This window comes from Triticum dicoccoides, chromosome 1B (assembly GCF_002162155.2).
Source record: "Triticum dicoccoides isolate Atlit2015 ecotype Zavitan chromosome 1B, WEW_v2.0, whole genome shotgun sequence".
Taxonomy (NCBI): domain Eukaryota; kingdom Viridiplantae; phylum Streptophyta; class Magnoliopsida; order Poales; family Poaceae; genus Triticum; species Triticum dicoccoides.
Window position 1 is genome coordinate 16074999 of NC_041381.1, and position 26731 is coordinate 16101729.

Below are 26731 nucleotides of genomic sequence, written 5' to 3' on the forward strand. Positions count from 1 at the left end.
CAGACAAAAAAAATAGAGGTAACACATACCAGAGATAACATATCATGGCAAGCGGATATCAAAAGAACATGATCCACAGCCAGAGGCTCGAGATAGAGCAAATTCAGCGACCGTTAACAAATCCAAATTCAGTGCTAACAACAACTACTTATGTATATTTGGACGTACATGGAAATTAGATATTTCCTAATTGGTTGCATAACAAAAAACATGCTGGCTGCAAGAGAATGAAAGACGAACCTATTGATGAGCACAACAATACATACCATCCCATCATGATGTTGCCATCTCTCACACTTGATGATTACATCTTGTTATTTCTAACATGTACACCATCGGGCGATTGCTTTATTAGAAATATATTTACACAATATGACCAGAGCAACATCAAGGAGTCGGATGCTGGTGCATAGATTCTCCTCAAATTCCACATTCAACCCCTGTAGAGAAGAACGACATATTTTTCATAGGTGATTTTTGATCGAGCTCCTACAGAAAAATTCAAAGAAATCATGAGTAGCATGGAGCCAAGCAAAGTAATCAGAGCAAATCATGAGAGGAGAAGCCTCTCAACCTACTACAGGGAATCGAGTCAACATTAATTCGTGTAAGAAATAAACCGTAATGTAGATCAACAACCGAGTAGTTGATAAAATAACCCTGACACAACCCATTAATACAATATATAGTCACAGGAAGTAGATTGAGATTGTGCAGATATCATGATCTACGAACCTTATCAACGAATATTGATTGCAAAGTCACAAACAGAACCTCCTGACATCACAAAACAAATGTTTCATCAACAGAAACTCTAGCGAATGCCAATTGGATTATATAAGTAAGATAGAGACATCAAAAGATAATTCAAGGAGTATATATTCTATTTTCTTACTTGACATCATAGAGAATGCAAGTCAAAGATATAGTGATACATCTTACCCATCTATAAATTGACTAGAAGGCACAATCCCCAACAAAATATACAGAATGAATTGCTCCTATGGTCCAAGTATTGCATAAATAGTTATATACAGAATATTCAACAGTGAGGATAAACACGACATGTACTACCAATGATTTGTGGCCCGTCCGGCACGGGCCACGGGCCCGTTTCCAAGTGCACGTGCAATGCACGTCTTCACAAATATTATAACCACATGTGAGAAATCACATACTAACATGATGTTGCAATCAATTTGTAATTAAAGAAGCCAAAAGTCTTTTTTCTTAAACCAGAATTCCTTATGCTGGAGTTTAAACAAACCCCACAATAACATGATCAATTTTTTGCTCTACTTATCACCTAATTAAGCAAATGCATGACTTATGAAGCGGATAAGAAATCATGTTAACTTGGAACTAAAATTCCAACAAAAAAAAGGGCAACCTGGTGCATGTAGCTCCCGCTTGCGCAGGGTCCAGGGAAGGGTCCGACCACTTTGGGTCTATAGTACGCAGCCTTTCCCTACATTTCTGTAAGAGGCTGTTTCCAGGACTTGAACCCATGACCTCATGGTCACAAGGCAGCAGCTTTACCACTGCGCCAAGGCTCCCCTTCTAAAATTCCAACAAAAGAGTGAGGAACAAACCTTGTTATCATTGCTCTGAAGTCTGAACCTCCCCCTATTTGTTAGTGAAATGTGAGTATCCTTCGAAGATAATAATTTCTTATGCAACATATGCTTTTACATGTGAAAGAGCTACAAAATATGTTGACCTACCTATGTGCACTTCCTAAATCAAGCGGATAAAATTATTTCTATCGGCAATATAAAGTACTAAACATTAGTTCGAATTGAATAATATAGCAGAATTGTCATTTCTGACTTTTCATCCATCACTGAATACGAAAGAAAGGGACAATGTCCACTAACCTCTTGGACACTGCACCGGAAATACCATTGGAGGTTGCAGCAAGGGAACTCCTCTCGGCAGCCTCTACCATGTCCATAACTTTCTCTGTCACAGGAAGAAGGCCAAGGATGTAATGTAACTAAAAGATTTCCTCGTCTCGGCGTTGCCACGGGCTTTTTAGTTCGTTTTTTATTGCACCCATAAATACAAATGCATCTCTCTCTCGCTCCCCTCACTCTGTCTACCACCCATCAATCGTGTCTAATATATTATTTTTCAAGCTTCATGCACATATGCATCGTTGTATACATACTTTACCATTACATCATTCTGACAATGACACATCAAACTCGGAGTCCCTCTTTCCACCCCCACCTGTGTAAACTTTGAATTCAAACACTTAACTATGCACTCATATTATTCATGTTCTTCTTCTTCCTCTTGCTTCTCCATCCACTACCACCATCTCTAATCCAACAGACGAGTTTCAAACGTCACATGAGCGTACCCTTGAGCAGCTTATAGTGTAGCATTAGATAAAAGCCCTGACCTGGGGACATTATTAGATTGTTATGCACCAAGAGCAGAGAGCACAACTTCCTTTCTTTCCTCTCTCAGTATTGTAACCAACATGTCCACAAGGTGTCTTTTCATCATAAAAATTAGAACGACTGATTCTTAGTCATTTTACTTGTAAACAAGCAGAATTCTGGTGGAAGCGGAAGACATCGCAGAAGATGAAGGCCACCACATTGGCCGACCAGATGAGACTGTAACTTCAGATCCTGAATATTAGTTTTCCGGTAGTTTGACCTTGGGCCTGAGCTTGACCAAACTCCAACCAAAGACTGTAACTTCAGATCCTGAATATTAGTTTTCCCGTAGTTTGACCTTGGGCCTGAGCTTGACCAAGCTCCAACCAGCACCGGATGTTTACACCGTCACTCGACACACTCGAGTGTGTCCTCCCTAGCAACCTCCACCAGGCCATTGTTCGCCGGGCGCTGCCTGCCGGAGCTCCTTGCCGGAGAGCGCCATGATGAAAAAAAATCATTTATTGTAGATACTGAATATTTCACATCTGAAGAAACTCCTTTGGTGCTTGCTTGTACACAATGTCTAATGTTTCTGGTACAGAAGAAGACCTGCAAGCATAAATGCCAACACCATCGATCCACCTTTCTCACAGTGCATTAGCAGATTATTTTCCTTCCCTTCCAACAAAATCCAACTATCAATCCGCCTGGCAAAGTTGATGACGCTGCAAATCTTACGTATTGGCAGGGGTAGTGTTTGACTGCAATTTTGTAGAAAATTTCCTGTAGATATCTTTAGTGGTATATTTTGCACTGCTTTTTCCTGTAGATATCTTTAGTGGTATATCCACCTGGCAAAGTCAGCTTTTAACGAGTAATAAACATATGCCGATACACTCAAACTTAAGTATCACAAAGCAAACAACTCTTATACTCGACAAGATAGCTTCAGATATGTTGCACCACATCTAAAAGAAACAAAAACAATTTCGAGCCAAAAAAGGAGAAACAAAAATAAGATTTTTAAACAGAATCTATGCAGTATAAAATATTGCTCGGGTAAAGGAATATGTGTAGTACAAACCTGAACTGAATTTTTTTGAGTGCTACGCAATGCATCGTCCACTTTCTTCTTATTTCTCATGGCTACAAAAAATAGAACCTGCTGTAGCTCTAGCTTGATAAAACATGTAACTCATATTTTGCGAGTAAAGTTGATAGCAATGATAATACATGTAAAGTTGAAAAGGATTTTGCGAGTTTTGATAGCCAACCTGCTGTAGCTCTAGCTTTCCATCCAATTCGTATTCCACCTTTTCTTGAGAGTACAATTCATTTCCGTCATGTCAAGAATTTTCCTTGGACACTAAAAACCTAAAGACAGTTGGATTCAAGGGCAAGCCTTCACGATCCTTTAATTCTCCACAAAACAAGAAATTGCAAACATAGAAAAACCATACAGCTTTACATGTTTTGCCTTTTTTTTTCTCAAGATGGAAATCATAATACATAAGGAGATAGGCCAAAAGATTGACTAAATGAATAATAGAGCAGCTCCTTTCTGTTTTTCCTGAACCACTACACTTTTTTCCTGGACCTCTGCAAGGGACAACAGCAAGTGTGTGGATTCTCCACTGCTACCCATGCAACTTGCAGTACAATTTTGGCATATTTATGCAGGTTTATATGAGGCACCAAGCCATGACCTGAGTCGTGTTTGGCCATGATATCAAGGTGTGCACACGACAGTAAGTATTCTAGCAACATCGATTACTTGAAGACGGAGTATACATTGACAGAACTTACTGTATTACATGAATCAATTACTTGAAGACAGTGGACATTGACAGAATTTCATCCTCCAGCGGCGGAGTTTGGCAGGGGCGGTGGCGCTGGGAGGTGCAGCCCATTGGGAAGGTGAGGGGCGGCCGGATCCGCGGGTGCTGACGATGAACGACAGCCGGGTCGGGCACTCGGTGAGGCAGAGGCGCGGGGGCACAGCTGCGCACGGAGGCTGCCGGTAGGCTCGATTTGGAAATCGAGGAGAGGACTGGGTGGATGGATTTTTGGATCGGGGAGCCTCCCCGTTGCCGCGCACCGCACGAGGTGCTCCTCGCTGATCTGGACCACCCCGGGCGCAGGTGCGGGCGCGTTGGGCGGGAGGCTGCGAGCGGCGCCGAGGAACGACCGGGGCAGCCGGCGAGGTCGGGGGGAGCCGCCAACGGCCGCGGCGTTCGTGGCGGCGCGCGGTGCCGAGGAGGGCGGCGGTCGGCAGGAGGTGGCGGCGCGCTGGAGCTTGCAGATCGAGATGGGATCGGGAGGCAGATTTTTTTTGACACGGTTTTTTTCCGCCGGAGGGTTGCGAGTTAACGGAGGTGGGAGGATGACGAAAAAAAACCGGAGGTGGGAGGATGACGAAAAAAACCAGCGAAATTAAACCGCGCAGACTATTCACCAAGTCGTCCATTAGGAGTAGAGATCTGCTGTATACAGTATAAAAGAGGCATGCAAAATTAGTTGGTGGGGGCGTTAATAGGGGAGATGATGGAGATGTTCTGCCATATATAGAAGGATCCATGGAAATCAATCGGTGGGGCACTGGGGGAGTTAATTGCGGGTTGCTGGGAGATAGGGTCGTAGAAACGTTCAGGTTTGCGGGTGGGCCGCGTGGAGCATGGAGTAATTAGTGCGTGGTTATCATAAAAAAAAACTCGTCGTTGTTTGGAACTGAGCGCTGATGTGGCAAATGTGATGATATTGTGGCCAGGCTGGATGTCAAGAGAATTAGTTTAGTGGGGATAAACTATTTAGGTATTATTATAGATTTGATTCAATAATTTGAACCACTTTCTGTCCTGTGTGCTGGTTGTCTAATGTATGATAAACTGAACAATTGCTGGTAGTACTGTCGGAATAGTAATAAAATTCAGTTTAGCAAGGAGGGAGGCATGCGCCATGTAACGAGGCTCGAGGTTCGGTTAAGTTACTGTTCGTGATGCAGGATTTTGCTGGGCATTATCTCCAATCTAGCTAGGATGAGCACATTACATCAGGATGTGAACGGGATGCCTCATGCCCTGCTGCCTTAGTCAAAACGTAAATTACTTGCTTTGTTCGTCAGATCAAAAAGAGCATCTTCATCAACACCGTCTAGTCAGTTGGCTTATCTAATGAAGAATTATTAGTAGTATAATAATTCGATTGCTACTGTGCCAGACCAGACATCGCCGGCGCGCGAGCTGGAGCTAGCTGCAGTACCCAGTACTGCTACAGTCTTTACCCGTAACGGAGACGCGCGGAGGCGGATATTACATACAGTCATGGATATGCGAAATTTGTCGTACGGGGACTGGCGAGGGGCTCACCACGAGATGGGAATGGGGCGAGGAGGTGGCAGGCCGGAGCCGAGGAAGAATAAGCCGATTCCGCCGTCCTGCTACAGCGGCGGGGTCGTGTCCATCGCATCCTGGCGCTCCTCCGTGTGCACAGAATGGCGACGGGGCCAGCTGCATATGCGGCGGAGCAGGAGCGGAGTGGCGGGCTAGGGCCGAGGTTGGAAGAAGAACGGCAGCTAATTTGGGCTTTTGGGCCGAGGCCGAGGTAACGTTGAAGCCACTTGGCAAAGAATCAACCGTACTGAGTTTATAGTACACTAATCTCTTTCTCTTTTCTTTGACGTGGAGCAGGGACCGAAATCACTAATTGAGAAGTGTTCCTTCGAAAAATCACTTTCATCTCCCTAGGTTGTAAAAAGTGACGCGCTGCATGTGCGCCACTTGTCGCAATCGAAGAGTTTTTCTTTTTTTTCATACATCCGTTTATTCGAAATGTTTTATCTCTTGACCCCTGCATTCATATCTCAAACCGTTTTCATAGTTGGATTCCTCGCGTTAAGATCTCTAAAACTAGGTACCATGTTGATAGGTCTTGGTGAACTCTGTTTTTTTCAAAAGAACAGACGAGAAAACCACATCGGAAGCATTTTTTTTCCTTTCCAAAAGGCACGGCTATTCTTTTCGCTCAACCGAATCTTTGCCTCTCGTGGAAGCAAAATTGTGCCTTCATGGAAGGAAAAATAAAAAAATTGTATTTTTTTTCGTTTTCGAGAGGCACGGTGAAAGCAAAAATGTGCCTCTCATGGAAGAAAAAAATGATTTTTTTTTCGTTTTCTGATAGGCACGGTCGTGCCTCTCACGGAAGAAAAAAGAAAAAAATAATGCATTTTTTCAAAAGAAAATATTTTTATCAAAAAGCTAAAAAAGACCGGTGGAAAAAAGAAAAGTCAAAAAACCCGAGAAAAAACATCTAAAAAGCCAAAAACGCATGCGAACAAAAAAGAAAAATCCAGAGGGACCGTCGAAAGCGCGACACATGGCGGGGCCTAAGAGCGCTCCAATTGACGCGCTCCAAGCCTGCCAAGTGACCCTTGGGAGGCTCCATAACGAGCGCTCCTCAATTAATTGCTCTCAGGAAAATCCTATTGCACGCTCGTATCGTAATGTTGACGATACACATAGGGGGATATGCGAGCGAGAGATGCAGTGGGCCGCCCATTACCTAGCGTTTGTATTTTTATGTATTTTTTTTCTTCTGGTTTTGGGAACATTCTTGAAGGTTCTTGGACTAGTTTTTTGTCCTAGTTTTCTCGCTTTTTTTGCTTTTCAACTGTTTTTCTTTCTTTTCTTTCTTTTCCCTTTCTCCAGCTCCTTTCTTCCTTTTTGTGTTTATCACCGTGTTCAAAATTTAATAAAATATTCCGAATTTGAATATTTGTACCAACATTAAACAACAATTCACTTTTTTAAAAAAACCACTTTTCGAACATGTTCAAAATTTTCACAACCTTTCTGAAAGATTGGAGATGTCAATAATTAATTCTATGTCACAAATTATTCACAATTTCAAAAATGGTCATCTTTCCAAATTTGTTTGGGAGATTGAAAACGTTCCTGTTTAAAAATTCAAAATTTAAAAAATTGTTCATGTTTTAAATTCTTGCTCAAGGGTCTCAAAAAATGTTCCCGTCTCAATAACTGTTCAGAAATGTTAAAAAATGTCGTATTTTCAAATACTCTCAACAAAAAAGACAAAAAATGATCCATGGTGGGTCGAATCCTACGTGTGGCACACTGCCCGAACACGCCTGAAGATCCCCATATCCTCCCCATATGTGGGAGGGCTGTCATAGCTTTTGAGTGTATCGACCATATCTAGGCAATGAGGGGGTGAAGCACCAGCCTGATGTTCTTATAATTGGATCTATGAAAGGCTAATGATTGTGTGGATTGGTAATTTTTGGAGAAGGCCTTGCTCAAATGGGGCTTTTGTCATACATGGATTTGTTAGACCATGATATTTGTTACCTCGGTGTAATATTCGATGAAATTTGATGGGAAGCTACCGGAATATTTTACACACCAAGGTGATCCATTATCCCCGCTTTTATTTCTTTTGTGGTTGACGCTTTATCTACGTTGATCAACAAACCTATGGTGGATGATGGTCTTGAAGGAGTCCGTATTTGTAGAAGAGCACCGGTTATCTCACATCTCTTTTTTGTGATGATTCATTACTATTTTCCCAAGCTTTGTGTAGCAAGCAGGTTTGGTGAAAGGTTAGAAAACCTTCAAAGTGTTCCATCCTTTTTTTCTGACAATTGCTCGCCGGCAGTCGCACTGGAAGTCCCGGTTCTGGAAGGGAGAATGCATAAAGCTGCAATTAGTGTTGATTATAAGACTTGTGGATTAGGGTGAACAATACATGTCTTCAGGTAGCAAGGACTTGCTGTGGCCCACACCATTCCCACTTATGCTATGAGTGTCTCTGGTCGGCCAGCCACGATCCGCCAGTCAGTATTGGTGGGGGAGTGGACAAGGGCAAAGTAATATGGCTTGCGTATGGCGGGCTCAAGTTCGAAGAAAGGTGCATGTCACGGCCTGGTGGATGGCATCGGGTGCTCTTGCCACATCGTCTTGCAAGGTTGCGCGCCACTTATCCACGTCTGCCACCTGCGGCCTATGCGGGAAGGAGAACGACAGCTCGTTCCGTGTGCTTATTGGATGCAATCATGCACGGGAATTTATGCTTGAGCAGGCGCTAGGTTTGGGATATCCCGGATGATGAGTTACTACCAGACAATGGAAAAGAGTGGATTCGGCATGTGCTTCAACAACACTCTAATTCCATGACAGAGTTATCATGGTTATATGGCGAATTTGGCATCTTCGAAATGAACTGATGCATAACAACGAGGTGCCACCTGTTGGAACGACTGTGAAGTTTTTCAACAACTATTTGAAGTCTATTGGTTATACTCGCAAATATTCTGTTGATGAAATTTTAAAGGGTAAAATGTCAGTTGAAGAGGAAGGGCCATTATTTCATGTACCAGCCCCGGCGCTGATTCTCCCATTGTCTCCGCCACCGGTGGACCATGTGGCGCTTTCTTTGGATGGTTCCTTCTCATCGAGGATGGCTTTGGCGACGGCGGGTATAATCTTTTGTGCCCATGATGGGTCGGTCATATTTACAACCTATTGTTTTATACTTCCTTCATTCCTAAATATAAGTATTTCTTAGACATTTCAAATGGACAACAACACACGGATGTATGTAGACATATTTTAGGGTGTAGATTCACTCATTTTGCTCCGTATATAGTCACTTGTTGAAATCTCTACAAAGACTTATATTTGAGAATGGAGGGAGTATTTCACTACAATGACACCCCTTGAAGCAGAGATCCATGCTTTAATGCAGGGTATGGCCCCTTGGATCGTGTCTAGTACTAGTGTGGATCTATCGACATAAGGACAACTAGTTTCTGAGCTCAGATAAATGATGACCGGTAGGGGGGGTTCAACACAAGATACGAAGGAAACAAGACAGAGTAGAAAATCATGTGGCAAACTACAGCCGCAGGGAATGCACCATGGCTGTGTGCCTTAACCAGAGTCTCCCATCTACCGAGGAACTTGTGCTTCTCGATTGTAACTTTATAAACATTGAATAAACTCCTTTTACCCCGCAAAAAAAGTGCTTCATTATAGCTGCATGGTCCGTTATATGAGTTGCGCGTACGCCGTAGCCAGTATCCATCCATAAATTTATGGTTTATGGATGTCACATAGAATATATGGGCGATATGTACGTGGTAATCAGAGAATTACCTAGCGTCATGTGACACCAGCCGGACATACATAGGTCCACCCCCCCGCCACCCACCCGGCGTTGTAGCGGCGGGCGGCGGGGCAGGGGAAAACCCGCTGTGGCGCCGGCTTCTGGAGAGGTGGACCCTAGGTCGCCTTTAGCTTTTTTTAGAAAAAAAGGAGGATATACCCCCGGCCTCTGCATACAGGCGAAGCATGCAGTCATTTTATTAATTTTTCTCAAAGACCTTAGAAAGTAATACATCAATAAGCCTGAAGCCTCCATCTTGATAACACCTGTCGCTACTCCGATCCTCTTGATGAAGGGGTGCCGAATGTTCGAGCCTAACCAAACAGACATCGCACCAAAGCCTAACATATAAAGCCGGGTACCCATCCAAGCCACAATGCCGGGACTACCAGTCCGACGCACTCTCAGTGGGCACCACATGCTCACGCCGCAAGGGCCGTCACCACCATCTTCCATCGATCCATCTTCAGAGCATATACTGACGCATCGGCCTTGCGAGACCTCACTGCCGTCGACGCCACCACGACGCTAGACAACATCGTCCTCGTACGCGAGTCCATCACTGCACATCGGACGCCGAGTCTCGACTGCGCCACGCCACCGACATCCTTGGCATGAATGTTTAGGATGAAGCACCGCTCCACTAAAGATGTCGTCCACTGGTTCGTGAAGCCCATGTACACCTCCAAGGGAAACGACACAAGAGCGCCGCGTTATCCAATCTACCGATCTAGGGAGTGTGGTCTGGAACTTCTCAACAGCAACGCCTTCAAGGAGGGAACGACACCCAAGAGCGCCACCATCTCCGGCTTGGCAGCTAGTCGAGAGCAGGTTTCACCCAGGTTAGTTCGAAGAATCTCCATCAAGCTTCTTGTGCATGGATTACCACCTTCTCTGACGGGGACTGGATGAAAAGGGTCCAGCTGCCGCCACCTGACCGGTCACGGCACCACCACGGTACCTAAGCAGTCGGCGTTGTCAGGCCAACCGCGCCAGCCGATCGCCGTAAAACCGAGCCGCCGGCCCGCCCAAGCCTATCTGGGTCGGGCGAGATCCGCGAACCCGGCCGTCACCATAGGAGCGCCTCCGATGCGAGGTGATTGTGCCTCCGCTGTCGCTGCCGCCACTCACACCGCCGGGATCCCGCCGCTCCTTGCCGCCGGATAACCGTCATGATGTGTGTCGCCGCTGCCGGCCTTTAGCTAACTAGCACTAGAAAATATTTGGGAAAAAGTGATTGAAGCAAGTAGGGTATGTTTGGTTGATGAATACAGTGTTCCACCACAAAGGAACTAGTATTAGATAAGTCCCATTGACAATGTAGTTTGGACGGCAGATGGGATAGTTGACTAGAGAGAAAGTTCTATCAAGTGAGAGAGACGTCTCAACTAAACAGGGAAGGGAAGAGCCAAGGAGGAGGTATTTCCTCACAACACCACGTCACAAAATTTGAAAATGATCAACGTGCTCCTTCTTCGGTAGGACATCGTTCTCCTTGGAGCTATCATGGAAGTCAAGACTTGTCTGCAAGCTACTTCCCCAATCACCCCCTTTCCTACCCACCCCTGCTGCTTTTGTCAGTTATTGCAAGACTGGTCTTACAATAAGTTACAAAAAGCCGGATAGTTCGTTCTATCATACGTACAATCACCCCCTCTCCTAGCATATCAACCTCTGCTGCTTCCACAATCCCCTGTTGTTGCCGTGGGGGAGATAGAGAGAGAGGTGGCTATGGCGAGGCACTTCCTGCTCAACACGGGAAACCGGATGCCCTCGGTGGGGCTCGGCACCTGGCAGGCCGACCCCGGCGTCGTCGGCGCCGCCGTCTACGCCGCCGTCAAGGTCCGCACAAACACCCAACTATTGCTTTTTCTCACCACTCGCTTCACCATCCTGATGGCATGTTTTTCACCCTCTATCTATCCCTTCGTACTGTCCTGTTTCCTTGTTTTTATTTCGATGAGATCGTGAATATTTCGTTTCATAATTGCTTCCGGATTGTGCAGGCGGGTTATCGACACATAGATTGCGCCAGCGAATACGGCAATGAGAAGGAGGTAAAACTACTGTCAAATCAACCAACTACCTATAAAGATTTCTTTTTGTTTAGTCCACCGTAAAAAACAGCTTTTGGTCAGACTTATATGTTATTTAAGGTGCACATGATCTGCTGTCCTTGCAAATGCAGCCAGAAAAGCATAGTGATATAAGCAGTGCAATTCTGGACATTTCTCCTATCCTACTAGGAATTTCTTCTGTCCGTCCCTTTCCAACATTTAACTATGCAAGATTAATTAAGGTCTACTGTATTTTGCAATATCAGTGGCAAATTGACATACGCTGCCTGCAGTATCTTCTGGATTTGTGCTACATAACAATGGTAGTAGTGGAGGCCTGATTTCAATTATTTGCATTATCCAGATTGGTTTGGCGCTGAAGACACTATTTGAAGAGGGTATAGTGAAGCGTGAAGATCTGTTTATCACCTCTAAGCTATGGTAACCACAAATCTCTGGATATCTTAGTAATTCTTATTTGAAGCTTCTAGTAGTTCACATCTAACTTACTTTGGATGCCTTAATTTTTCAGGAATGACCGTCATGCTCCTGAAGATGTGCCAGAGGCACTAAATGAAAGCCTCAATGATTTACAGCTTGATTACTTGGATCTTTATCTTGTGAGCACCTCCTATTTATAATTATATTTCAGTACCTGACTTCCTCTAGTCTGCTCTTTAGAACATTAATATATCACTTTTATGTGTACTGATGGCACTACTTTTGTATGTTATCATTTAGTTAGAAAGTCTCCTCGGCAAGAAATGGGCACTCGTCTAGTCTATATTATGCATAAATTTTAATCACAATTAATGAAAAAATTATGTATCCATGTTTGTCTATTGGGTGCTATTGCTATGGTATATAGAGTGTAAACTGGGCATATGGTTCTGTCCACTTTTTAATACATGTGTCCTATTACCTGAATTCTGTCTATTCAGTTAGCCGTATTACATTGATGGACGTTTTTCCATCTTATTTGATATGCATAATGTTGGTGCTATTGATTTCCGGTGTTAGATACTCAATTATTTGAAGATCACTTCTGTTGTTTGTTCCTGGTACTTTGAATACATTGCTGAAAAGATTATGTATGTTCAATGAGTTTTTATCTCTTGTGTTGTTCAACATATTCTTCTGGCTCTGGTACCTTCAACTTAGCGTTACATGATTACGTGTTGGAAATTTGTAGTAGGATGTTTACAAATGATTTGGTTAAAATCTCTTATCCTCTGTGTGTTTGTAGATCCATTGCCCATTTAGTGTCAAGAAGGGAACAGACCACAGCCCTGAAAACTTTGTTACACCTAACATCCCTGTTACTTGGGAGGCAATGGAAAAGTTACATCATGCTGGCAAAGCTCGCGCGATTGGTGTGAGTAACTTCTCATCAAAGAAGTTGGGTGACTTGCTTTCTGTAGCTCGTGTACCTCCTGCTGTTAATCAGGTGGAATGTCATCCTGGTTGGCAGCAAACTAAGCTCCACAACTTTTGTCAGTCAACCGGAGTTCATCTTAGTGTAAGTCTGATGACCTCAACTATTTCTATATTAGACAGTTAGTGTGATTATCTTGTGTGTTATTTATCACTAAAGAAGCTGGATTGCTTTTGCAGCATACTTTTTTGTTGTTGTTGCCGTTCTTTTCTCACCCGTATGTTCTGGCAGGCTTACTCACCACTAGGTTCACCTGGTACTACTTGGATGAATGGTAATGTCCTTAAAGAACCAATAATCATCTCAATAGCTGAGAAACTCGGCAAGACAACTGGACAAGTGGCTCTGCTCTGGAACATTCAGATGGGTCACAGTGTACTACCAAAGAGCACAAATCAAGAAAGGATAAAGAAAAACCTCGATGTTTACGATTGGGCAATTCAAGATGACGTGCTTGCAAAGTTCACAGAGATTCAGCAGGTAACCTTAGCTATACTTTAATGAGGATAAAGCATTGATATTTATTATTGATAACTAAAGGTCTTTATAGGATGACAGATGAACAAATCTTTTGGAGCATGCTAAATTACTAGGTTTAAGTAGCATTTGTTCGTTTTTGTGCTTTTGGAGATTGGAGCACCAGTGTATCGTGACATGATTCTAATAATGGCGTTTTATTCACTGTTATTGGTGGCAGTATTAGACTATAAGTTACCATGGGTAAAACCAAATCATACTATCGATATCTGATGTTCTTTTTTTCTTGCTACATACAGCACAACTGTGTGTCCTTAGCCGTATTGTTCATATAAATAGCTCTTTTTTTGGTATGAATCCACCTAAGATAAGCAAAACTCATGTCGACCAGCCCCTGTTATCAATTGTTTTCTAGAAGAATATTAGTAGCAGCAGAAATTATAATACCGTGACATGCTTTATGTAGTGGGTGAGTTTCTGCATAGCAGAAATTTCTAGAACGTCTTTCAACCATTCTTTCACTCATTGTTAATTTACATCCACTTTTTTCCCCTTTAAGACCATTTCGCAGGAAAAGGTGAGCGCATCTGACGATTTTTATCTTGTTGTCTTCAGGCTAGGCTGTTGAGAGGCGACTTTATGATAAATCCACATAGCGTTTACAAGACCCACGAGGAGTTCTGGGAGGTGAAATTTAATGCCCGTCAGTCCATCTTATCTCAAAAGTTGTTCTTCACAAATGAAGGTTCAGTGGTCAGTGTTCGGATTCTATCATGTATCATAGACTATGTTGTCACAATGCATCTACCCCTCTGGAGATGTTGTCCATTCACAAGTGTAAGATCCCCATGATTGTGCGTAGTCCACCCCCAGTGTCCTGTGGCGCCGTGGGTGATGCCACAATGAAGGTTGGCGCATCGTCCTCGTGTTTTGGGGGGCCTGTTTTGTTTTGAGTACAAAGAGAATCGTGAAGCTAAGCTCTGTAGCTTTTGTCAGCTCACTGGCATTTATCTCTCTGTAATTGTGTGCCGCATTATGTATGTGTATCGACAAAGAAAGTGACAAAATTGTGTTTAAAAATCCTATTTGTATTGTTGGATATATATGATTAGATCTTACACATGTTCTATGCTATTTTACCTAAGAGAGAGCAGTAGGAGTGATTTAGCTAGCTAGAATGACTATGATGATTAAATAGTGGTAATGGCCATGATGATTATTAGCTTGTTGGTGATGATATGATGCAAGAGTTTTTATATATATTAATATGATGATGATGATGATGATGATGATGATGATGAGTTATATGTCATTGGGTGAAAGAACCGCGGATTAGTTTCAAGTGGATGGATCCTAAGTGATCAAGTAATGGATTATCGTGATAATCTATTACTTGATCACTTAGAATCCATCCACTTAAAACTAATCCACGGTTCTTTCACATAGTGATTTAATAACTCATTATAATGTAAAAACAATCTCTAATGTGTGTATGCATGTGAATGGTGGTGCGAGACATCCACGGCTCTAGGAGAAATTCTATTTATATATATGCACAACGTGTACAATATGTAGTTTCATAAAATACCAGCAAATGAATAAAATTAAATGGAAAACACAAGACTAAAGGAAAAACAAATAATAAAACCAAAACCCCTAAACCTTTTAGTACTGGTTGGTGTTACCAACCGGTACTAATGGTCTCGCCGCCCCGGCGCTGGCTCGTGCCACGTGATGGCCCTCTAGTGGAGGTTCGTGCTGAACCGGTACTAAAGGGTGGCCCCTTTAGTCCCCACCCTTTAGTGCTGGTTGCTGAACCGGCACTAAAAGGCCTTACGAACTAGTGCTAAATCCCGGTTCTACACTAGTCTTGCCAAACAGATTCATGCCATCGGTACACGCGCCGAGCACGATGTTCCTTGCATCACATGTGAAATACCGATATTCGTCAATGAAAGCTTTTCACTGGCTTCCATCCACGACGTGTCTCAGCTTCGGATCATCTCCATCGTCGGGCTTCTTTCTCTCCGCATGCCAGCGCATGAGCTTTGCTTCCTTGGGATCTATGAAATACCGCTGTAGACGGGGAGTGATCGGTAAGGTCATACAACTTTCTGAGAAGATTTCTTCTCGGCCTTCTTGTATCGAGAAGCATTGCACACCGGACAACTTGTTTTTTCCGTGTGCTCCTTCCGATAAATTATGCAATCGTTGATGCATGCATGGTATCTAACGTGCGGCAGATCAAGAGGGCACACGATCTTCTTGGCCTCATCCACACTAGTAGGACATAGATTCCCCACGGAAGAACATCTTTTAGGTACTTGAGAAACTCATTGAGGCTAGTGTCGGTACATTTGTGTTTAGCCTTTGTCTTCAGGAGTTCGAGCGTGAAACTCAAGCGGGTCATCTCGGGATTGCAACCATGATACAATGGAGTGTTGGAGTCTACCACTAGTTGCTACAGCTTGGCCTCCTCTCTAGAAACATCTCTCTCAGTACTTGTCTCCTTGCGAAGCAGTGCTTGAACATGAGGGTGTTGGGGAACGTTGCAGAAAATTAAAATTTTTCCTACGGTTTCACCAAGATCCATCTATGAGTTCATCTAAGCAACGAGTCAAGGGAGAGAGTTTGCATCTACATACTACTTGTAGATCGCGTGCGGAAGCTTGCAAGGTGATGATGTAGTCGTACTCGACGTGATTCGAATCACCGATGACCAAGTGCTGAACGGACAGCACCTCCGCGTTCAACACACGTACGGGACGGGAGACGTCTCCTCCTTCTTGATCCAGCAAGGGGGAAGGAGAGGTTGAGGAAGACAGCTCCACCGGCAGCACGACGGCGTGGTGGTGGTGGAGAGGCAGTACTCCGACAGGGCTTCGCCAAGCACACAACGGAGGAGGAGAGGTGTTGGGGAGGGGAGGGCTGCGCCTTGGAGGGTGGTTCGGCTGCCCTCCCCTCACCCCTCTATTTATAGAGGGAAGGGAGAAGGGGGCCGGCCCCCTAGAACCCATCTAGGGGGGGTGCGGCGGCCTAGGGGAGAGGGGAGAGGGTGGCTTGCCCCCCAAGCCAAGGGGGGCGCCCCCTCTAGGGTTCCCCCTCAACCCTAGGCGCATGGGCCCAAGGGAGGGGGGTGCGGCCAGCCCACCAGGGGCTGGCTCCCTGCCCCACGCAGCCCATGTGGCCCCCCGGGAGGGGTGGCCCCTCCCGGTGGACCCCCGGAACCCTTCCGGTGGCCCCGGTACAATACCGGTATGACCCCGAAACTTCCCGGTGTCCGTTTGACAACTTCCCATATATAAATCTTTACCTCCGGACCCTTCCGGATCACCTCGTGACGTCCAGGATCCCATCCGGGACTCCGAACAACATTCGGTAGTCACATACTAGTCTTCCTAATAACCCTAGCGTCACCGAACCTTAAGTGTGTAGACCCTACGGGTTCGGGAGACATGCAGACATGACCGAGACGCTCTCAGTCAATAACCATCAGCGGGATCTGGATACCCATGATGGCTCCCACATGCTCCTCGATGTTGTCATCGGATGAACCACGATGTCGAGGATTCGATCAAACCCTGTATGCAATTCCCTTTGTCAGTCGGTACGTTACTTGCCCGAGACTCGATCGTCGGTATCCCAATACCTTGTTCAGTCTCGTTACCGGCGAGTCACTTTACTCGTACCGTAATGCATGATCCCGTGTCCAACGCCTTGGTCACATTGAGCTCAATATGATGATGCATTACCGAGTGGGCCCAGAGATACCTCTCCGTCATACGGAGTGACAAATCCCAGTCTCGATCCGTGTCAACCCAACGGCTACTTTCGGAGATACCTGTAATGCACCTTTATAGTCACCCAGTTACGTTGTGACGTTTGATACACCCAAGGCACTCCTACGGTATCCGGGAGTTACACGATCTCATGGTCTAAGGAAGAGATACTTGACATTGGCAAAGCTCTAGCAAAACGAACTACACGATCTTTTATGCTATGCTTAGGATTGGGTCTTGTCCATCACATCATTCTCCTAATTATGTGATCCCGTTATCAACGACATCCAATGTCCATAGTCAGGAAACCATGACTATCTGTTGATCACAACGAGCTGGTCAAGTAGAGGCTCACCAGGGACATATTGTGGTCTAAGTATTCACACGTGTATTACGATTTCCGGACAATACAGTTATAGCATGAATAAAAGACAATTATCATGAACAATGAAATATAATAATACTTTTATTATTGCCTCTAGGGCATATTTCCAACAGTCTCCCACTTGCACTAGAGTCACCAATCTAGTTACATTGTGATGAATCGAACACCCGTAGAGTTCTGGTGTTGATCATGTTTTGCACGCGAGAGAGGTTTAGTCAGCGGATCTGCGACATTCAGATCCGTGTGCACTTTGCAAATCTCTATGTCTCCATCTTGAACATTTTCACGGATGGAGTTGAAACGACGCTTGATATGCCTGGTCTTCTTGTGAAACCTGGGCTCCTTGGCGAGGGCAATAGCTCCAGTGTTGTCACAGAAGAGTTTGATCGGCCCCGACGCATTGGGTATGACTCCTAGGTCGGTGATGAACTCCTTCACCCAAATCGCTTCATGCGCTGCCTCCGAGGCTGCCATGTACTCCGCTTCACATGTAGATCCCGCCACGACGCTCTGCTTGCAGCTGCACCAGCTTACTGCTCCACCATTCAACATATACACGTATCCGGTTTGTGACTTAGAGTCATCCAGATCTGAGTCAAAGCTAGCGTCGACGTAACCCTTTACGACGAGCTCTTCGTCTCCTCCATAAACGAGAAACATGTCCTTCGTCCTTTTCAGGTACTTCAGGATATTCTTGACCGCTGTCCAATGTTCCTTGCCGGGATTAATTTGCTATCTTGCTACCAAACTTACGGCAAGGTTTACATCGGGTCTGGTACACAGCATGGCATACATAATAGATCCTATGGCTGAAGCATAGGGGATGACACTCATCTCTTCTTTATCTTTTGCCGTGGTCGGTGACTGAGCTGAGCTCAGTCTCACACCTTGTAACATAGGCAAGAACCCCTTCTTGGACTGATCCATTTTGAATCTCTTCAAAATCTTATCAAGGTATGTGCTTTGTGAAAGACCTATGAGGCGTCTCGATCTATCTCTATAGATCTTGATGCCTAATATATAAGCAGCTTCTCCAAGGTCCTTCATTGAAAAACACTTATTCAAGTAGGCCTTAATGCTGTCCAGAAATTCTATATTATTTCCCATCAAGAGTATGTCATCTACATATAATATGAGAAATGCTACAGAGCTCCCACTCACTTTCTTGTAAACGCAGGCTTCTCCGTAAGTCTGCATAAACCCAAACGCTTTGATCATCTCATCAAAGCGAATGTTCCAACTCCGAGATGCTTGCACCAGTCCATAAATGGATCGCTGGAGCTTGCATACTTTGTTAGCGTTCCGAGGATCGAAAAAACCTTCCGGCTGCATCATATACAGTTCTTCCTTAAGATGCCCGTTAAGGAATGCTGTTTTGACGTCCATCTGCCATATCTCATAATCATAGTATGCGGCAATTGCTAACATGATTCGGACGGACTTTAGCTTCGCTACGGGAGAGAATGTCTCGTCGTAGTCAATCCCTTGAACCTGTCGATAACCCTTAGCGACAAGTCATGCTTTATAGATGGTAATATTACTATCCGCGTCCGTCTTCTTCTTAAAGATCCATTTGTTTTCTATCGCTCGCCGATCATCGGGAAAGTCTGTCAAAGTCCATACTTTGTTTTCATACATGGATTCTATCTCGGATTTCATGGCTTCAAGCCATTTGTTGGAATCCGGGCCCGCCATTGCTTCTTCATAGTTCGAAGGTTCATTGTTGTCTAACAACATGATTTCCAAGACAGGGTTGCTGTACCACTCTGGTGCGGAACGTGTCCTTGTGGACCTACGAAGTTCAGCAGTAACTTGATCCGAAGTACCTTGATCATTATCATTGTTTTCCTCTTCAGTTGGTGTGGGCATCACAGGAACGGTTTCCTGCGCTGCGCCACTTTCCCGCTCAAGAGGTAGTACTTCATCGAGTTCTACTTTCCTCCCACTTACTTCTTTCGAGAGAAACTCTTTTTCCAGAAAGCATCCGTTCTTGGCAACAAAGATCTTGCCTTCGGATCTTAAGTAGAAGGTATACCCTACAGTTTCCTTAGGGTATCCTATGAATACGCATTTTTCCGACTTGGGTTCGAGCTTTTCAGGTTGAAGTTTCTTGACATAAGCATCGCATCCCCAAACTTTTAGAAACGACAGCTTAGGTTTCTTTCCAAACCATAATTCATACGGTGTCGTCTCAACGGATTTAGACGGTGCCCTATTTAAAGTGAATGTAGCTGTCTCTAGAGCGTATCCCCAAAATGATAGCGGTAAATCGGTAAGAGACATCATAGACCGCACCATATCCAATAGGGTGCGATTACGACGTTCGGACACACCGTTACGCTGAGGTGTTCCAGGTGGCGTGAGCTGTGAAACGATTCCACATTTCCTTAAGTGTGTACCAAATTCGTGACTTAAGTATTCTCCTCCACGATCTGATCGTAAGAATTTTATCTTTCGGTCACGTTGATTCTCTACCTCATGATGAAATTCCTTGAACTTTTCAAAGGTCTCAGACTTGTGTTTCATTAAGTAGACATACCCATATCTACTCAAGTCATCTGTGAGAGTGAGAACATAACGATATCCTCCGCGAGCCTCAACGCTCATTGGACCGCACACATCGGTATGTATGATTTCCAACAAGTTGGTTGCTCGCTCCATTGTTCCGGAGAACGGAGTCTTGGTCATTTTGCCCAAAAGGCATGGTTCGCACGTGTCAAACGATTCATAATCAAGAGACTCTAAAAGTCCATCGGCATGGAGCTTCTTCATGCGCTTGACACCAATGTGACCAAGGCGGCAGTGCCACAAGTATGTGGGACTATCGTTATCAACTTTAAATCTTTTGGCATCTACACTATGAACATGTGTAATATTACGTTCGAGATTCATTAAGAATAAACCATTGACCATCGGAGCATGACCATAAAACATATCTCTCATATAAATCAAACAACCATTATTCTCAGACTTAAATGAGTAGCCATCTCGTATTAAACGAGATCCTGATACAATGTTCATGCTCAAACTTGGCACTAAATAACAATTATTAAGGTTCAAAACTAATCCCGTAGGTAAATGTAGAGGCAGCGTGCCGACGGCGATCACATCGACTCTGGAACCATTCCCGACGCGCATCGTCACCTCGTCCTTCGCCAGTCTCCGTTTATTCCGCAGCTCCTGCTGTGAGTTACAAATATGAGCAACGGCACCGGTATCAAATACCCAGGAGTTACTACGAGTACTGGTAAGGTACACATCAATCACATGTATATCAAATATACCTTTGGTGTTGCCGGCCTTCTTATCCGCTAAGTATTTGGGGCAGTTCCGCTTCCAGTGACCCTTCCCCTTGCAATAAAAGCACTCAGTCTCAGGCTTGGGTCCATTCTTTGACTTCTTCCCGGTAACTGGCTTACCAGGTGCGCAACATCTTTGCCGTCCTTCTTGAAGTTCTTCTTACCCTTGCCCTTCTTGAACTTAGTGGTCTTATTGACCATCAACACTTGATGTTCTTTCTTGATTTCAGCCTCTGCTGACTTCAGCATCGAGAACACTTCAGGAATGGTCTTTTCCATCCCCTGCATGTTGTAGTTCATCACAAAGCTCTTGTAGCTTGGTGGGAGCGACTGGAGGATTCTGTCAATGACCGCCTCATCTGGGAGGTTAATGTTCAGCTGGGTCATACGGTTGTGCAACCCAGACATCTTCAGGATGTGCTCACTGACAGAACTGTTTTCCTCCATCTTACAACTGTAGAACTTGTCGGAGACATCATATCTCTCGACCCGGGCATGAGCTTGAAAAACTAGTTTCAGCTCTTCGAACATCTCATATGCTCCGTGGTGCTCAAAACGCTTTTGGAGCCCCGGTTCTAAGCTGTAAAGCATGCCACACTGAACGAGGGAGTAATCATCAGCACGAGACTGCCAAGCATTCATAATGTCTTGGTTATCTGGGACGGGAGCGTCACTTAGCGGTCCTTCTAGGACATATTGTTTCCTGGCAGCTATGAGGATGATCCTCAGGTTCCGGACCCAGTCCGTATAGTTGCTGCCATCATCTTTCAGCTTGGTTTTCTCTAGGAACGCGTTGAAGTTCATGTTGACATTAGCGTTGGCCATTGATCTACAAGACATATTTGCAAAGGTTTTAGACTAAGTTCATGATAATAAAGTTCTAATCAAATTATGAACTCCCACTTAGATTAGACATCCCTCTAGTCATCTAAGTGTTACACGATCCGAGTCGACTAGCCCGTGTCCGATCATCACGTGAGATGGACTAGTCATCGTCGGTGAACATTCTCATGTTGATCGTATCTTCCATACGACTCGTGTTCGACCTTTCGGTCTCCGTGTTCCGAGGCCATGTCTGCACATGCTAGGCTCGTCAAGTTAACCCTAAGTGTTTTCGCTGTGTAAAACTGTCTTACACCCGTTGTATGTGAACGTAAGAATCCATCACACCCGATCATCACATGGTGCTTAGAAGCGACGAACTATAGCAACGGTGCACAGTTAGGGGAGAACACTTCTTGAAATTTTATAAGGGATCATCTTATTTACTACCGTCGTCCAAAGTAAACAAGATGCATAATACATAATAAACATCACATGCAATTATATAGTTGTGACATGATATGGCCAATATCATATAGCTCCATTGATCTTCATCTTCGGGGCTCCATGATCATCTTGTCACCGGCTTGACACCATGATCTCCATCACCATGATCTCCATCATCGTGTCTTCATGAAGTTGTCACGCCAACGACTACTTCTACTTCTATGACTAACGTTTAGCAATAAAGTAAAGTAGTTTACATGGTGTTATTCAATGACACGCAGGTCATACAAAAAATAAAGACAACTCCTATGGCTCCTGCCGGTTGTCATACTCATCGACATGCAAGTCGTGAATCCTATTACAAAGAACATGATCTCATACATCACAATTCATCATTCATCACAACTTCTGGCCATATCACATCACATGATCAATCGCTGCAAAAACAAGTTAGACGTCCTCTAATTGTTGTTGCATCTTTTACGTGGCTGCAATTGGGTTCTAGCAAGAACATTTTCTTACCTACGAATCACCACAACGTGATTTTGTCAACTTCTATTTACCCTTCATAAGGGCCCTGTTCATCGATTCCGCTCCAACTAAGGTGGGAGAGACAGACACCCGCCAGCCACCTTATGCAACTAGTGCATGTCAGTCGGTGGAACCGGTCTCACGTAAGCGTACGTGTAAGGTTGGTCCGGGCCGCTTCATCCCACAATACCGTTGAGCAAGAAAAGACTAGTAGAGGCAAGTAAGATGACAAAATCCACGCCCACAACAAAATTGTGTTCTACTCGTGCAAAGAGAACTACGCATAGACCTAGCTCTGATACCACTGTTGGGGAACGTTGCAGAAAATTAAAAATTTTCCTACGGTTTCACCAAGATCCATCTATGAGTTCATCTAAGCAACGAGTCAAGGGAGAGAGTTTGCATCTACATACCACTTGTAGATCGCGTGCGGAAGCTTGCAAGGTGATGATGTAGTCGTACTCGACGTGATTCGAATCACCGATGACCAAGTGCTGAACGGACAGCACCTCCGCGTTCAACACACGTACGGGACGGGAGACGTCTCCTCCTTCTTGATCCAGCAAGGGGGAAGGAGAGGTTGAGGAAGACAGCTCCACCGGCAGCACGACGGCGTGGTGGTGGTGGAGAGGCAGTACTCCGACAGGGCTTCGCCAAGCACACAACGGAGGAGGAGAGGTGTTGGGGAGGGGAGGGCTGCGCCTTGGAGGGTGGTTCGGCTGCCCTCCCCTCACCCCTCTATTTATAGAGGGAAGGGAGAAGGGGGCCGGCCCCCTAGAACCCATCTAGGGGGGGTGCGGCGGCCTAGGGGAGAGGGGAGAGGGTGGCTTGCCCCCCAAGCCAAGGGGGGCGCCCCCTCTAGGGTTCCCCCTCAACCCTAGGCGCATGGGCCCAAGGGAGGGGGGTGCGGCCAGCCCACCAGGGGCTGGCTCCCTGCCCCACGCAGCCCATGTGGCCCCCCGGGAGGGGTGGCCCCTCCCGGTGGACCCCCGGAACCCTTCCGGTGGCCCCGGTACAATACCGGTATGACCCCGAAACTTCCCGGTGTCCGTTTGACAACTTCCCATATATAAATCTTTACCTCCGGACCCTTCCGGATCACCTCGTGACGTCCAGGATCCCATCCGGGACTCCGAACAACATTCGGTAGTCACATACTAGTCTTCCTAATAACCCTAGCGTCATCGAACCTTAAGTGTGTAGACCCTGCGGGTTCGGGAGACATGCAGACATGACCGAGACGCTCTCCGTCAATAACCATCAGCGGGATCTGGATACCCATGATGGCTCCCACATGCTCCTCGATGTTGTCATTGGATGAACCACGATGTCGAGGATTCGATCAAACCCTGTATGCAATTCCCTTTGTCAATCGGTACGTTACTTGCCCGAGACTCGATCGTCGGTATCCCAATACCTTGTTCAGTCTCGTTACCGGCGAGTCACTTTACTCGTACCGTAATGCATGATCCCATGTCCAACGCCTTGGTCACATTGAGCTCAATATGATGATGCATTACCGAGTGGGCCCAGAGATACCTCTCCGTCATACGGAGTGACAAATCCCAGTCTCGATCCGTGTCAACCCAACGGCTACTTTCGGAGATACCTGTAATGCACCTTTATAGTCACCCAGTTACGTTGTGACATTTGATACACCCAAGGCACTCCTACGGTATCCGGGAGTTACACGATCTCATGGTCTAAGGAAGAGATACTTGACATTGGCAAAGCTCTAGCAAAACGAACTACACGATCTTTTATGCTATGCTTAGGATTGGGTCTTGTCCATCACATCATTCTCCTAATGATGTGATCCCGTTATCAATGACATCCAATGTCCATAGTTAGGAAACCATGACTATCTGTTGATCACAACGAGTTGGTCAACTAGAGGCTCACCAGGGACAAATTGTGGTCTAAGTATTCACACGTGTATTATGATTTCCGGACAATACAGTTATAGCATGAATAAAAGACAATTATCATGAACAATGAAATATAATAATACTTTTATTATTGCCTCTAGGGCATATTTCCAACAGAGGGTCCCGTACGATTGAACTTAGTACCGACGAATTCTGCGGCGTGGAGTCCATGTTTTCTCTGCTGCCATGTCTGGCCCCTTCTCCACGGCCATGTTCGGCCTCTTCCCCGCCACCATGTCCAGCCCCTTCTCCGCCTCCATTATCGATCATCTCTTCGTCTTGCCCCGTGTCGTCGTGCCTGCCCTGTCGGCGTCCTCAACATCATCATCCTCATCTTCAATTATCTACCGAGTATAGCCATCCATGAAACCAGTCATGAGCAGGTGCGCTATCGCATCATAGGGGTCGAGCCAGACTCCACCTTTGCATTTTCTGTTGGAAATATGCCCTAGAGGCAATAATAAAATGGTTATTATTGTATTTCTTTGTTCATGATAATTGTCTATTATTGATGGTAGAATTGTATTGATAGGAAACTCAGATACATGTGTGGATACATAGACAACACCATGTCCCTAGTAAGCCTCTAGTTGACTAGCTCGTTGATCAATAAATGGTTACGGTTTCCTGACCATGGACATTGAATGTCGTTGATAACGGGATCACATCATTAGGAGAATGATGTGATGGACAAGACCCAATCCTAAGCCTAGCACAAGATCGTGTAGTTCGTATGCTAAAGCTTTTCTAAATGTCAAGTATCTTTTCCTTAGACCATGAGATTGTGCAACTCCCGGATACCGTAGGAATGCTTTTGGTGTACCAAATGTCACAACGTAACTGGGTGGCTATAAAGGTACACTATGGGTATCTCCGAAAGTGTCTGTTGGGTTGGCACGAATTGAGACTGGGATTTGTCACTCCGTGTGACGGAGAGGTATCTCTGGGCCCAGTCGGTAGGACATCATCATAATGTGCACAATGTGATCAAGGAGTTGATCGCGGGCTGATGTGTTACGGAACGAGTAAAGAGACTTGCCGGTAACGAGATTGAACAAGGTATCTGGATACCGACGATTGAATCTCAGGCAAGTACTATACCGCTAGACAAAGGGAATTGTATACGGGATTGATTGAATCCTTGACATCGTGGTTCATCCGATGAAATCATCGTGGAACATGTGGGAGCCAATATGGGTATCCAGATCCCGCTGTTGGTTATTGGCCGGAGAGTTGTCTCGGTCATGTCTGCATGGTTCCCGAACCTGTAGGGTCTACACACTTAAGGTTCGATGACGCTAGGGTTATAGGGAATAGATATACGTGGTCGCCGAATGTTGTTCGGAGTCCGGGATGAGATCCCGGACGTCACGAGGAGTTCCGGAATGGTCTGGAGGTAAATATTTATATATGGGAAGTCCTGTTTTGGTCACCGGAAAAGTTTCGGGTGCTATCGGTAATGTACCGGGACCACCGGGAGGGTGCCGGGGGTCCACCAGGTGGGGCCACCGGCCCCAGAGGGCTGCATGGGCCAAGTGTGGGAGGGGACCAGCCCCAAGTGGTCTGGTGCGCCCCCACCAGGTGTTGGGGAACGTAGTAATTTCAAAAAATTTCCTACGCACACGCAAGATCATGGTGATGGTATAGCAACGAGAGGGGAGAGTGTTGTCCACATACCCTCGTAGACCGTAAGCGGAAGCGTTATGACAAAGCGGTTGATGTAGTCGTACGTCTTCACGATCCGACCGATCCAAGCACCGAACGTACGGCACCTCCGTGTTCAGCACATGTTCAGCTCGATGACGTTCCCCGGGCTCCAATCCAGCAAAGCGTTGGGGATGAGTTCCGTCAGCACGACGGCGTGCTGACGATGATGATGTTCTTCCGGTGCAGGGCTTCGCCTAAACTCCGCGACGATATGACCGAGGTGGAATATGGTGGAGGGGGGGCACCGCACACGGCTAAGGAATGATCCGTAGATCAACTTGTGTGTTCTAGG

At 45.4% G+C, this 26731-nt stretch overlaps 1 protein-coding gene and 1 long non-coding RNA gene across 2 annotated transcripts; one reads left to right on the forward strand and one right to left on the reverse strand.

Moving 5' to 3' along the window:
- Positions 1 to 265: 265 nt before the first annotated feature.
- LOC119299619 lies at positions 266 to 1956 on the reverse strand. Its single transcript, XR_005146238.1, has 3 exons — positions 1878 to 1956; positions 1593 to 1626; positions 266 to 489 (listed from the first exon to the last, which is right to left on the reverse strand). It is a non-coding gene; the product is annotated as an uncharacterized LOC119299619 (long non-coding RNA).
- Positions 1957 to 11203: 9247 nt separating this feature from the next.
- On the forward strand, positions 11204 to 14447 carry LOC119349998 (aldo-keto reductase family 4 member C10-like). Its single transcript, XM_037618058.1, has 8 exons — positions 11204 to 11414; positions 11579 to 11629; positions 11994 to 12070; positions 12162 to 12249; positions 12876 to 13148; positions 13296 to 13544; positions 14157 to 14294; positions 14415 to 14447. Exons 1-8 carry the CDS (start codon positions 11304 to 11306, stop codon positions 14445 to 14447), a joined length of 1020 nt encoding a protein of 339 aa, XP_037473955.1. The 5' UTR covers positions 11204 to 11303.
- The last annotated feature ends 12284 nt before the right edge of the window (positions 14448 to 26731 follow it).

Bases quoted from the DNA above. Each gene is read 5' to 3' on its own strand.
- LOC119349998 (XM_037618058.1), top strand. From the start codon at position 11,304: ATGGCGAGGCACTTCCTGCTCAACACGGGAAACCGGATGCCCTCGGTG. The intron at 11,415-11,578 runs GTCCGCACAAAC...CGGATTGTGCAG, and splicing joins CCGTCTACGCCGCCGTCAAG to GCGGGTTATCGACACATAGA. The intron at 12,071-12,161 runs GTAACCACAAAT...TTAATTTTTCAG, and splicing joins TTTATCACCTCTAAGCTATG to GAATGACCGTCATGCTCCTG.